The 12,741-nt window shown below is 41.7% G+C and overlaps 1 protein-coding gene across 1 annotated transcript in view; it reads left to right on the forward strand.

The window, feature by feature from the left end:
- adgra1a (adhesion G protein-coupled receptor A1a) overlaps positions 1 to 7,860 on the forward strand; it is a 35,391-nt gene extending 27,531 nt beyond the window's left edge. The window contains exons 6-7 of the mRNA XM_005749528.2: positions 2,551 to 2,646; positions 2,725 to 7,860. Coding sequence (XP_005749585.1) covers positions 2,551 to 2,646; positions 2,725 to 4,207 — 1,579 coding nt within the window. The 3' untranslated portion in view covers positions 4,208 to 7,860. The remainder of the gene's footprint in view (positions 1 to 2,550; positions 2,647 to 2,724) is intronic.
- The last annotated feature ends 4,881 nt before the right edge of the window (positions 7,861 to 12,741 follow it).

A 12,741-nucleotide genomic window follows, 5' to 3' on the forward strand; every position in this document is an offset into this window, starting at 1 on the left:
CACACACACACACACACACACACACACACACACACACACACACACATCTGGAGTCAGGATGTGTTTGACCTAGTTCAGCACAGAGATGGAAAACAAGAAGAAGCAGTTAACCTGACTCAGTCCGACCTAGTTTCTACATCCCGCTTATTACCCTAAAGCAATTTTGAAGCTACGGGGAGAGCTCTATAATGGTACATAGTCACATTACTGCTATGTTAAACTAAACACTTGGCTGTCCTTATCATGGTAATGCTGTCATGCAAATGATTAGCAGATGGAGTCATTACCATTTTCACAACGTTCAGTATCCTGTGGAAAGCACAAAAACACCCAAAATGTTTTGCTAGCTAAGATGTCTATTATTATTAGTCCAGGTGTGGACAGCAGTCTAAGCACAGATGCCCAGGTCTCCTCTTCTCAGCCACATTCTTCAGCTCTTCCAGAGGACCACTCAGGTGTTTCCAAACATATTTTATTTTATTACAGCCACATGTTTATCCCAACGATCAAACCAGCTGAGAGACATAATCTCTCCAGTGTGTCCTTGGGCTGCCTCAGAGTTTCCTCTCATTCATCCCAAACTACCCTTTGCTGTGTAGGAGTTTTAGCTCTACCTTGAGCCCCTACTGCATGGCTGATCTCCTCTCACTATCACTGAGGGTGACCCACACTTTGCAGGACCTCCATTTTAGCCACTTGTGATTGCCCCTGCCCTATACTCTCAATCTGTTCCTCAGCATGTGTTTCAGGTCCTTGGTGGGTGGGGCCTCACTTGGCAGTGCCACATGAGAAAACCTGTGACCCATATTTCATTGTGTCTCTCATTCTCCTACCTATGCATTGTGACTGGTCATGTGTCACATGGGGGGGCATTTACAACAGACCTATCTTCAAAGTCATGTGCACCTACTGATCCTACTGATTGCGCACGTCATATTAGTTTTGTATTTAAGTAATGTCAATTTGCTTAGTAAATAACTTTCTGTACACTGCTGAACAATGTGTCCACACACACACACACACACACACACACACACACACACACACACACACACACACACACACACACACACACACAATTATAAACATATATAATTTCACTCTCTCTCTCTTGCTCTGTCTTTATAGAATACATATACATATTCAATTCACTTCAGTTTTATTCATACAGCACTAAATCACAACAATAGTGGCCTCAAAGTGCAAATATTGTTGATCCTACAATAATACATGCAGAGAAAAACCCAACAATCATCAACAATCAATATGACCCCCTATGAGCAAGCACTTTGGCGACAGTGGGAAGGAAAAACTCCTTTTTAACAGGAAGAAACCTCCAGCAGAACCAGGCTCAGGGAGGGGCGGGGCCATCTGCTGCGACCGGTTGGGGTGAGAGAAGGAAGACAGGATGAAAGACATGCTGTGGAAGAGAACCAGAGGTTACAGTTTTTTACAGCCGCTAGGACACATTTCACAATACTTAGGTCACTTTTGCAAAACTCTTCACACAATCCTCCTAACTGACCGTCAGCTTGGCAAAGCAGTTCATTTCACATTCAAAATGCACTACAACTACCAAAACACTTCATTCAGGTCTCAAATAAACTCATTCTTCCAGAACACTAGCAAAGGTTGACAGCCGACAAACACACTTTGTCACCCACAAAACAATGACCTAAAAACACTAACAACATGTAGCATTACAGTGTTTTCTTGTGTAAAACAAGGACACATCTCTGTTTATAATTTCAATATATGTTACTGGAATGAATCAGACATCATGCAGAATTTGTTAATATTTGTTTATGTATTTTTATTTTCTTGCACTAAGTAATCCCAAAATACAAGAATTTGTATACACACCATCCACTGATACACATACAATAGTAATGCTAATCTACTCGGTCTTCTCCATTTGGCCACAGGTTCCCATCCACATCACATCTTATGTCATCTAGGGCAACACACCTAGGAAAGAATCTTCTGGCTGCCAGAATTGAAGGAGTTGAAAAATTGAAGGAGTAACACCTGTGTAGATGTTCATCTACAATGAGAATCAGCTGTGGCTGGTTAAACTGCATTTTTAGATTTAAAATATGTTTCAATAAAATATTGCTGTTGAGTTTTGCTGTCTTTTCAAGTTTTGCATTGTGTTATTGTTTTGGCCATAAGTTTAACAGTTTTGAAAACAGTATGTAAGCACATGCAAAATGTCCTGTACGTACAAAGATTTTTGGCAGTTGTTGTGTCTGAGTGAGAAAATAATTAATGAAATTTGAGAGATGTAGTCATTGAATGCATTTTGTGCCAAAACAATGATAACTGGTCCTCAGTTTAGCCCACATAGACTTCTGTTGTGCTCACTGTGTGAGGAGTTTTGCAAACGTGACCTAAGTATTGAGAAATGTGTCCTAGCGTCTGTAAAAAACTGTAATAACAAGTGCGATTTAATGCAGAGAGGTCTGTTAACACATAGTGAGTGAGAAATGTTCAGTTTCTATGCCATATGTTAAAACAAGCTCTAATTCTTCATGGTGAAATTTTTTTCAGATTTTATCTTGTAAGTGATGGAATCCCTATCATAATAGTTGGAGTTACAGCAGCATTTGGTATGGATAACTATGGCAGCAGAGATGATGCACTGTAGTAAGTATACTCAGATTATTATTTGTTGTTAAATATAGAACATTAAAAAAAAAAAACTTTCTTTTTTCATTTTTTTAGTTGCTGGATGGCATGGGAACCAAGTCTGGGTGGTTTCTATGCTCCCATGAGTCTTCTGGTCTTAGTCATGTGTGTGTACTTCTTGTGGACTTACGTCCAGCTGAAGCGCCACCCAGAAAGGAAGTATGAGCTGCGGGTTTTAAGTGAAGAGCAGCAACAGCTGTCATCAAATGAGTCGCACCATCACTGCCACACGGACACTGGGTCTGCTGGGGACTGCCAGCCCTTTGCTGCTGGCGTGTCAGTTCTGGCCAATGAGCACTCTTTTAAATCTCAACTCCGGGCCACAGTCTTCACCCTCTTCCTGTTCCTGGCTACCTGGACTTTGGGAGCATTGGCTGTTTCACTGGGACATTTCCTGGACATGATATTCAGTTGTCTCTATGGTGCTTTTTGTGTCACTCTGGGACTCTTCCTTCTCATCCAGCACTGTGCTAAGCGTGATGATGTGTGGCACCGTTGGTGGGCTTGTTGCCCATCCAGATCAAAGACAGAGGATGGGCCTGGAGAAGGACAGAGCCAGAGGCAGGAAGTCCATCAGCCACACTGCCATTTGAATTCCCCACTCTCAGTGAAGCAGCAGATGCTTTCTCCTTACCCTATTCAGAGTTCTCACCACAGAACAACACCACCTCCCCAAAGCCCAACATTAAATCACACAGGTCCATGCTGTGTGGCTGTAATGACTCCTGTTAGCCCTTCCCCCATCTCACCTCATGCTGACCAAATGCCTTCACCACGTCCACAGTCACTTCCTGATGAGCTCCCTCATCCAGCTCTTCCCCTGCAGAGTTGCATTGCTGATAGGACAAAGACACGCTCTTTCAACCGTCCACGCCAATGCTTCCAGGATTACCGGTCTCATATCACTTCCACCAGTATGGATGGGAGTGTGCACAGTACTCACCTGGACAGTCCTCATAATGTGCACCACATTGAAGCCTCACCACTGGTTTCTAATAGTCCACACCCAGATCTCCAGCTTCCGTACATCAGCCCTCATTTAGATAGCCAACTTGTAGTGTCCTGTCACAGCTTGGAACGCCAGACCTCCTGCCACAGTGTGCAAGACTCGGTTGCTTCCTGTCACAGTCATGCCCACAACATGCATGACAGTATCTCTTCCTGCCACAGCCTTCTTATGCCTTCTCATGGGGTCGACACCAGCCAGTGGCACATGTACTGCTCAGTCGATGACTCTTCCAGCACAAACTGTTGTGAGAGAGCTGATCCCGTCACCTTGCAGTATGAACAAGACCCTGACAATTTGAGCTGGATGTCAAAGACGGCAGACAAAGAAAAGATCTGTCTAGAGCTGGAACAGAAAGGTTTCCCAAGGAACACCCTACCTCGGCAGCATGGCACTGTGAACCGACGAGGACCCATTGGTCGAAACAGGAGTCTGCAGGAAGATAGCCTGTTTGGTTCAGATGCCACAGGAAACATACGGACAGGCCCCTGGAAGAATGAAACCACCGTATAGTCTTGAAATCCTTGGAGCAGTCAAACCTTCCAGCAAATGACTTTTTGTTTGGGTCCCTTTGCCTTCCAGGCCCTAAGACCACAGGTTGAGTTTTTACATCCCAGTAACATTTCAGATCCCTTTATGTCAAAGTTAACATTTTATTGTTTCAAAAATCAGATCTGAATAAACACACACACACACACACACACACACACACACACACACACACAAAGAAAGAAGTTCACATTCCTCCTATAGTCCAAGGATATGCAGACAGGCAAGAAAAACTCAGAAAGGCCAGTGACAGTCATGCATCGACTAGACGTGATCAAAAAAGAACTGAAGGGTTATTTTTTGAATGAAACAGACCCAAACTTTGATACAAGACAGCGGTGATAGTAAGATTTATTGGATAAGTTCATTTACCACAGATATTAATTAAGAGAACTGATACAAGCAAAAATTTAAAAAGTGAAAATCCTTAGAATTCTTACCACTCAACAGATACTGTGAAATGTTTCAGAGCATAAAAACTTACTTTTCTTAAAAAACAAACTCTGGAAGGTGTACATCTCTCAGTAACTTTACTGTTTGAGGATTCAACAATCTTGTTATCTTGTTATCGTGTATGCCCTGCCCTTCCCAGGCGCCTCTAATCCTCCTATTGCTCTTGAACAGTTCAACTTTATTTATACAGTGCCAATTCACAACAACAGCTGGCTTAAGTCACTTTATATTGTTGTGTCTTACAATACAGATGTTTTTAATATTTTCCTTGTGATTGCTTTGGTTGCTACCAGATTGCTGTGGTCGCCTGTAGTTTGCATGCATCAGAGGTGAATTGTCTCCATTTCCAACGTGTGTTGCACTTTTCACAGTTTTACTACCACTTATATCAAGTACTTAGCAAGTGTTGTCAGACAGGTCTGGCTGTTTGGCGACTGTGGCAATCTGTTACTGAATAAAACATTTGCAAGGAGGCTTTTTTGTGCAGCACTGTATACCTCTTTGTGACCAATTTTAGCTTGTGAGAGCAAGTTAGTTCCCGCATTTGCCAAGTGGTCGGGCAATACACGACTGTGAATAACCTCTACTGGGAAATTTTGTCTAACAACCAAGGGATGAAAGGCAGCTTCCAATCATTCACTAGTGGTGTGTGACTGGGGTCTAAAGATGTGCAGGTTTGCATGGACACAGATATTAGTGCATATTGTGTTAGAAGGAGCTTGTTTTTCAGAGTGCAAAGTGTTGTGAGAAAATATTTATTTGAATTAAGGTTGACTTGCAGAATTCAATTAATTTCATTCTAAAAAAGCACATAGTATTTCACTACTGATGTGGTGAAATAAACTCAATAATAATAATACTAATACTAATAATGATAATAATGAATAATGATAATGTGTCTGTGAGTGTTCATTCCTTTGGAATAGAGTATAACTTCCCTGAAATGAAATGTCTTTTCTCAGCAGTGCGCTTGCACAAAACCCTTTTTTCACTTTTCAATTTGGATATTTTGGATTCATATATCCAATACCAGACAGAAGTTGTTGTTTTTTTAAGTACAGCTGTTACTGAGACTTTGTTGAGACTGTCTAATGTTCTTCTAATTAGTGTTCTTCTAATACAGGTCAGCTCTTACGCACAGATTTCAGGTTTGCAGGATGGAATATGGTTTGCAGTTTTATAAATCCTGGGATTCACCCAAGTCTTAACCTATAGGACCACACGCAGTCCTCAGCAATTTCCATCAGAAAAGTTATTCCTTATATTATAAAGATCCTTCAGCAGCTGTGGCTCACGAGGTAGGGTAGGTCATCTACCAATCAGAAGGTCAGTACCTTAATCGTCAGCTCCTCCTGTCTGCATGTTGAAGTAGGCAAAATAAGGAATGTCAGATGTCCCCTATACATCTGTGCGAGTGTGTGCGTGAATGTTAGACAGATTCTGGGTTAGATTCTGGGTTACAATCCCTGAATCTCCATGCATTCTGCATGGGGTTTCTCCCACAGTCGAAAAAACATGCTGTTTCCCTTGGCTTGCCTAATACAGTCCCAGTGTGGGGAGTTCATAAGGAAAGCCAAAGCCCTCAGTGTTTGTGGGGGCAAATGTTATTATAAAACCAAACTAAAGAAGCTCTTTAAGATTCTTACCATTCTAAATTCTTTACAGGCAAATCACTCTGGAATTTGGAGAGGCTACCATCCACATCTTCAAACAAAGCGCAATATACAGTTTTATGCAAAAAGGCAGTAGATGGTCAGTGATTGCACCTTTAAATACTTGGATCACTGGACAATTTTTTAAAGTTATATATTTGTTAATGTTATATTTCTTATTGCATTTACAAGATATTTACACGTGGAAACCCATGGAATCAGAGTGAGCATGTGTGTTTTCATGTGTGCAACAGTGCATGAGTAGGTACATAGAAATTTAGTGTGTTTTTGCTACATCTGTTTATAGGACCACCCTTGCAGAATGAGTTTAGTGAATATCTTGGTGAAGATTCATTTATAAAGTCTATGGGTTTTTTATTGAGACATTTTATTTATACTGCCAAACAGAGTCAAACAGACTCTGGCCTGACAAGTATTGCACTAATGTGTGACCCTCACATTGTGAGATAATGATTCCAAAAAGTACAATGTGCTACAAAGCACAAACTTTGTGCCAGAATTATGTGCCAATTTTCACTGTGATGATAAACTACACACAACACCTTCTCAAAGAGTGATTACATAGTTTGTAGCACCATATCAACTCAGGTTTTAAAAGATCATCAGCAATCCTTTAAAGCAGAACACAGACTTCTTTCTATATGATTCCCCAGTGAGGTGTTTCATAAAGTAGTGTTGGCAGTTGAGCAAAGCCTTCTTCAGTAATTCAGGTTCCGTTTGAGTTTCACAGAACAGATAAAATAACCCTCCAGAACAGTCCAGTTCTGGCAAAATAAGTTTTAACCCCTAATTCACCACTGGTGCTGTGTAAATACCTTATTAAGAGGTATGATTCTACAATATGACCGAGAACATTCCAAAAATCAGGAAGTCCACTTGGTGACACTTGGTGAAACTAGATTCAGAGTGGGGCACTAGTCATCTGCATGACCGATTTGGAGTGAGGGGGAAAGGAAAAGAATGAACAATTTGGACACTGCAATGGGGAAAGAAAAGAAAGAGAGAGAGCATACAGACCATGAATTAAATAAATGAAAAAACACAAACTATGGGTGGCAGTACCTGAGACAACCAGGTGGGGTTACATGAGTGTTCTCCAGAAGTACAGCTGATTTCTTTCTGAGTAAGAGTTGAAAAGATAGTTTTAACCCAATGTCCATATTAAATATGAGCTAGAGTCCAGATGATTTACAGCCTTGGTTAGAATTTGTAATGACTGTCATTTTTGTCTATCAAGGGACAGAAATGACAATATATGTAATAGCCTGTGTTTCCTTGACTCATTACCGAGTGGTGAGAGGTGTGTCTTTTAGAATTTAGACTGCATATAAAAGGTGGACTTGAAGCCTCAAGGTTAGTTTTGGTGCATCAGCCATCTTTGTTTTTTGGAGCGAAAATAACTATTTGTAAGAGAGGGCAGAGTGCCAAGTTGACAGTGACAACATTTTGTTTCCTTTGTGTATACTTGGTTTCATTTTTTAGTTTGCACTTGCACTTTTACTGTTTCAGTGTGTTTTAGTTTATTTTAGTGTTCCATTATATTTTTTTGTCGTCTTCTTTCTCTCTGTTAGTTACTTGCTTTTCTATTTTGATAGCATTTTCTCTCTGTTGCTTTGTAGTTTTACGTGCTTTGTCTCGTTGTTCCTTTTCCTACTGCATTCCCCACCTGTTTCTTCTCCCCTCATTATCTTCATATTGTGTCACTCTCCCCTTGTCCTCTGTTGCATTGTGTATATAGCTGTGTCTTCCTAGTGTTCCTGGATGTTTGGATATCCTGGCTTAGTGCCTTACAGATCCCAAGATTTTTGGACTTTTTCATTCCTGGGCTTAGAAGCTTAATGTTTTTCCTGTCTTCTGCATTTGGGTTTGTAAATTTTCAAGACACACAATGGGTCATGATAAAAAAAGCCATAAGGCCTGCTTTTTTAAAACCAAATTTTTATCTATGAAACACCTCTCTGGCTTGTGTTATTTAGGATGTGGCACATTGTGTAGAAATTAGAGCGCATAGATCTTTTCAGTTTTATCCAGTGAAGATCATTTCACTCATATTCTGGTTTTGGGGTGAAACTGGTGTTGATTTGAAGAATTTGAGTCATACCACTCATAATGTCACATGTTGAAGGTTAAACACATTTTCACTTTTATGGCACCATATCCCACTCTGATCGAGTGACACTAACTTTTAGCCTGATGTCGATCACTGTGCATGTGTTGTGTTATCCTGTCCCAGTGTTTCAACAGCTTTAAGTGTCTTCCCGGGTGGGGTAGGAGGATAGTCAATGTTAAAATGCCACTGACACCAGCTGTCAAATGTGAGATCCTTTTAATGTCACATGAAATAAAAAATAAACAAATGGATAAAAGGGGATGCCAATCTGAGCACTGAGTGTTGCCTGAAATAAAGATTTACTGTGACATGCCTTATGAGTAATTGTTCTTATTTTGTGCAGGGTTCTCCCACTGAGGATCCTGTGCTCATCTTCTCATTATTTTGTATTAACTTTTAAAGGTTAAAAAAAAAAGACATGACACATGAGGGATGCTTCAGACAAAGCTGACTTGATAAAACAACTGATGCTAGATCCATGTTGCACAACCAAGCTATCCAGCTCATTGCCCCATATTGGCTTTTACTGCAGAAAACAAATGCAATACAATGTGCTTTGTGTAGTTAAATTATTATGGCACAAAAACACTACTGTCTCAAACTATACATAATTTACAACGGTGAGTCAGATTATCTAATGAAGTAGTCTGACAAGTCAGCTTGTTTGCATCTCCACTAAGTTATGAGTTTGCTAAAATATGGTTGCATGTTGTAACCATGAATTTTATCACTGTATCTTGATTTTGGTCACTACATCTCAAACACATTTCTGGATGTAGAAAAGCATAACACAGGTGTGGACCCATCAATGTGTGTCTGAATACAGCAATGTTTTACAATAATGTCTGAATATAATAATGATTTTCTTTTTAAAAGCACTTATTTAGGTCTGTGAATAAGCTGTAAGTTTTATATTTAGCACAAGAGTTAGGAGAAAAGGAGATAGCAATAGTGTTCTTCAATATTTAGGGGGCACTGCTTGTCAAATCAAATGCACAGCAATAATTATTTATTAATTATTATAAAATATTTATATTGTGAAGAAATATTTATCTTATTTATGATGTTGCGTTGTAAATGACAATCAGTTGAGATTTTTTAAAAAGCCCTCACCTAACTCCTGTGTTTGTCTCAGCATCTCTGATACATAATGTATCATCATCGTCTTCATCCATCACATCCCCCACACAGAGCGCTCCTCTACAGCCGTAGCTGGACTGGACTGACCTACTCCAGCAGCAGAGAAGTCAAAAAAATTATGCGCATGTCTCTGATGTGAACATGACCTATTTTGATGTCCTACTGAGATCTGCAGACATGGCTTTCTTCCTGCTACCCTGTTCTACTACCTACACCTGCCTGGACAGCCTGGTATGTGTACAGCAGCTCTTTCTGGGTGTGATGTGGCTTATAAGCATACATTTTTTAGCTAATTCTAACAAATCTGCTGCACAAATGTCCAGTCTTTCTGTTGCCAGCTTGGAAAATAAAGCAGTCCTAGTATCATCAGAGCTGGGGTTAATTGTCGCTAGGGTGAAAGCCACAGCTTTAACAGACTCTGGGATAGCTGATACGGGGTTAACAGGCTCAGAGAGAGTTAATCCAGGCTCAGAAGAAGCAGAAGAAACACAGCCCTTTGTTTTGTCAGAAGTCTTAAAAATACCAACCTGGGAGAGGCCAGTTACGACAAAGCTAGATAAGCTACGCGTATTAGCTCTCATCGACACACCCTGAACAACCCCAGAAGAAAAAGTCTCAAAGTTCAAACCAGTAATATTGTCCTTTTTACTCACCACAGTCGGCCGCTCTGATATCCCGAGGTCCGACTGTGGTGAGGGGCGTTGACGGCGTGAGCGCCATTTCCCTTTCGAAGGCTGGGCAGAACAGCCTCCGTCGGGCCAGGCAGCGAAGCATTAGTTGCTGGGTGGGTGGTACCAGCTGGGGGGTGAATGCGAAGCTCGTTCAGAATGACATTCTGTGCGGGTGAAGAGAGCTGAAAAGCCAGGGGAGACCGGAAACCAATCGCTGTAGCCAGTTAGCCACAGCTTGGCGAAATTCTTTCTCCTCATGCTCCAGCCACAAATTAATCAATTTGTCCACAGAGTACACAATATCCTCACGGATCTGCTTGGGCGGGTCGAATGCTGCTTGGTCCATGGCTGGTTCATACTGTCAAGGCCAGCGGGGCAAGCCGTTTGTAAATGATTAAAGGACCCAAAATGCAAGCACTGTTTCTGATGAGAGTGAGCTTTATTGACTGGGGCTCGGTCACTCAGGCACGGCTGGCTGCCGGCGGAGCTCACAGGCGCGTCACTGCAACTCCCCCTGGCTTCTGCTCCGCGGCTGCTGAGTGAGCCCTCATCTGGGGCTCTCCTCAGCTCTTTCTGGGACAGTGGCGCAGCTGCCCCTCTGTTGGTCTTCCTTGGTCTCTTGTGTTCTGGGGGCCTCTGGATGTCTGGAGTTTTGATCTCCTCCATACCTGCTTCATGCCCTGGAGGACGGGGCTGTGGCCCCCCCCCCAAAACCCCCAACAAAACAATAAAAGAAAGAAACCCTTAAAAAAAAAAAAAAAAAAAAAACAAGCGCGTCCATGCTCACAGGTGTACACACGGGTGATCACACCCACAAACTACACCCTTTTTGGCTCCTACCTCAAAGCACACTGTGTTCTGTTGATCTTATGTGCTGCACAATAATGTTTAATATTTAGTATTTACTGTCATATTCCCATATATCATTGTGATGTTGTTTATTCTATTACTCTTGTTCTCTTCTGCTTGTTTTCTTTTTTCTTTCTCAGCAGGTGATCCAGGTGATTGATATATGCATTTTTTTTCTCTGCCCGTTCTGTTGGGTTTTGTCTTTTGCCCTTCTCCCCCGTCCCTCTTCTCAGCTGTTTCTCTTTCCCTCTTTCTTTCTCCCCTTCTTTCCCCCAGTCAAGTCTGTCCCGTATTCAGTAAGTGAAAATAAAATAAACAATAAAAGGTGAATCAAATGGACCATTACGGCAAGGCTGGGATGGTCAATTTGGTAAAGTAAATCCGTTGGGCATCTTTCTTTGCCTTTAGACAACAATTCTGATGGCAAAAGAGCCAAACGGGACAGGCAAAAAAAAAAAAAAAAGACAAACAACAAAAAAAAAGGGTGAGGGTGGCGAGAACAGAACTGACAAACCTAAACTGGGAAAACTAACAAAACTAACCCGAAACCGGAACAGAGATGACACAGACCAGAGAACAAAACACCATATAACACAGACAAACCAGCAACTAACAGAGGCAGACACAAGGCTTAAATACACAGAAGGATAACGAGGGAATGAGACACAGAAGGAGGGCACAGCTGGGAGTAATTAGACATGACGGGACAGGGGAAACGAAAACTGAACACACTGACATCAGACACGGACCTTCAAAGTAAAACAGGAAAACACACACAAGCAAAGACACAGACTCAGAGATGCGGGCTTAACACAGAGACCTGACTACACTAGAAGGGATATACAGGCAGGGATGACACAAAACAGAGGGAGCAAAGAATAAACACTGGGAAACCAAAACACAAACAGTCATAATTCATAATAAAATCAAAAGTAAAATTACAAAACCAAAAACACATGGTCACCGACCCAGGACCGTGACAAAACCTATTATCCTGATTGGATCACATCCTGTTACTCCTGTTTGCCCAGTGATCCATTGACCACCTGGAGGGCCTGTAGAAGTCTGTACTGAGTTGTGGGTGTGGGTGCTGCAGGGACCCGTCAAAAGTCTACCACATCCAGCTGATGGAGAGGCATGCTTACACTCGTCTTTCATTACACAGACACCAGAGCTCTACAAAAAAGCTAAACAGCTCCTGTACAAAATGAGACAACTACTGGCTACTGGAGGATTTGAGATACAGCAGTGGGCCAGTAATGTGCCGGAGGTGGTGTCCCACCTGCCTAGTACCACCGGGTCTGACAGTTGTGAGCTCTGGCTGACTTTTAACCAAGCTGATCCACAAGAGTTGATGTTTGGGTTACGTTGGCATTGCCCTACTAATACCTTGGGGTAGAAGCATTGCCCAGTCTTCTGCATGGCACCAACTCTCCGCAATGTGTACAAGGTGCTTGCTAGCCAATATGACTCTCTAGGGTTTATCATTTCAAATCAAATCAAATCAAATCAAATCACTTTTATTGTCACATCACATGTGCAGGCACACTGGCACAGCACATGCGAGTGAAATTCTTGTGTGCGAGCCCCACAAGCAACAGA

The sequence above is a fragment of the Pundamilia nyererei genome, unplaced genomic scaffold (genome assembly GCF_000239375.1).
Source record: "Pundamilia nyererei isolate P.nyererei 1_Seehausen unplaced genomic scaffold, PunNye1.0 scaffold00248, whole genome shotgun sequence".
NCBI lineage: Eukaryota > Metazoa > Chordata > Actinopteri > Cichliformes > Cichlidae > Pundamilia > Pundamilia nyererei.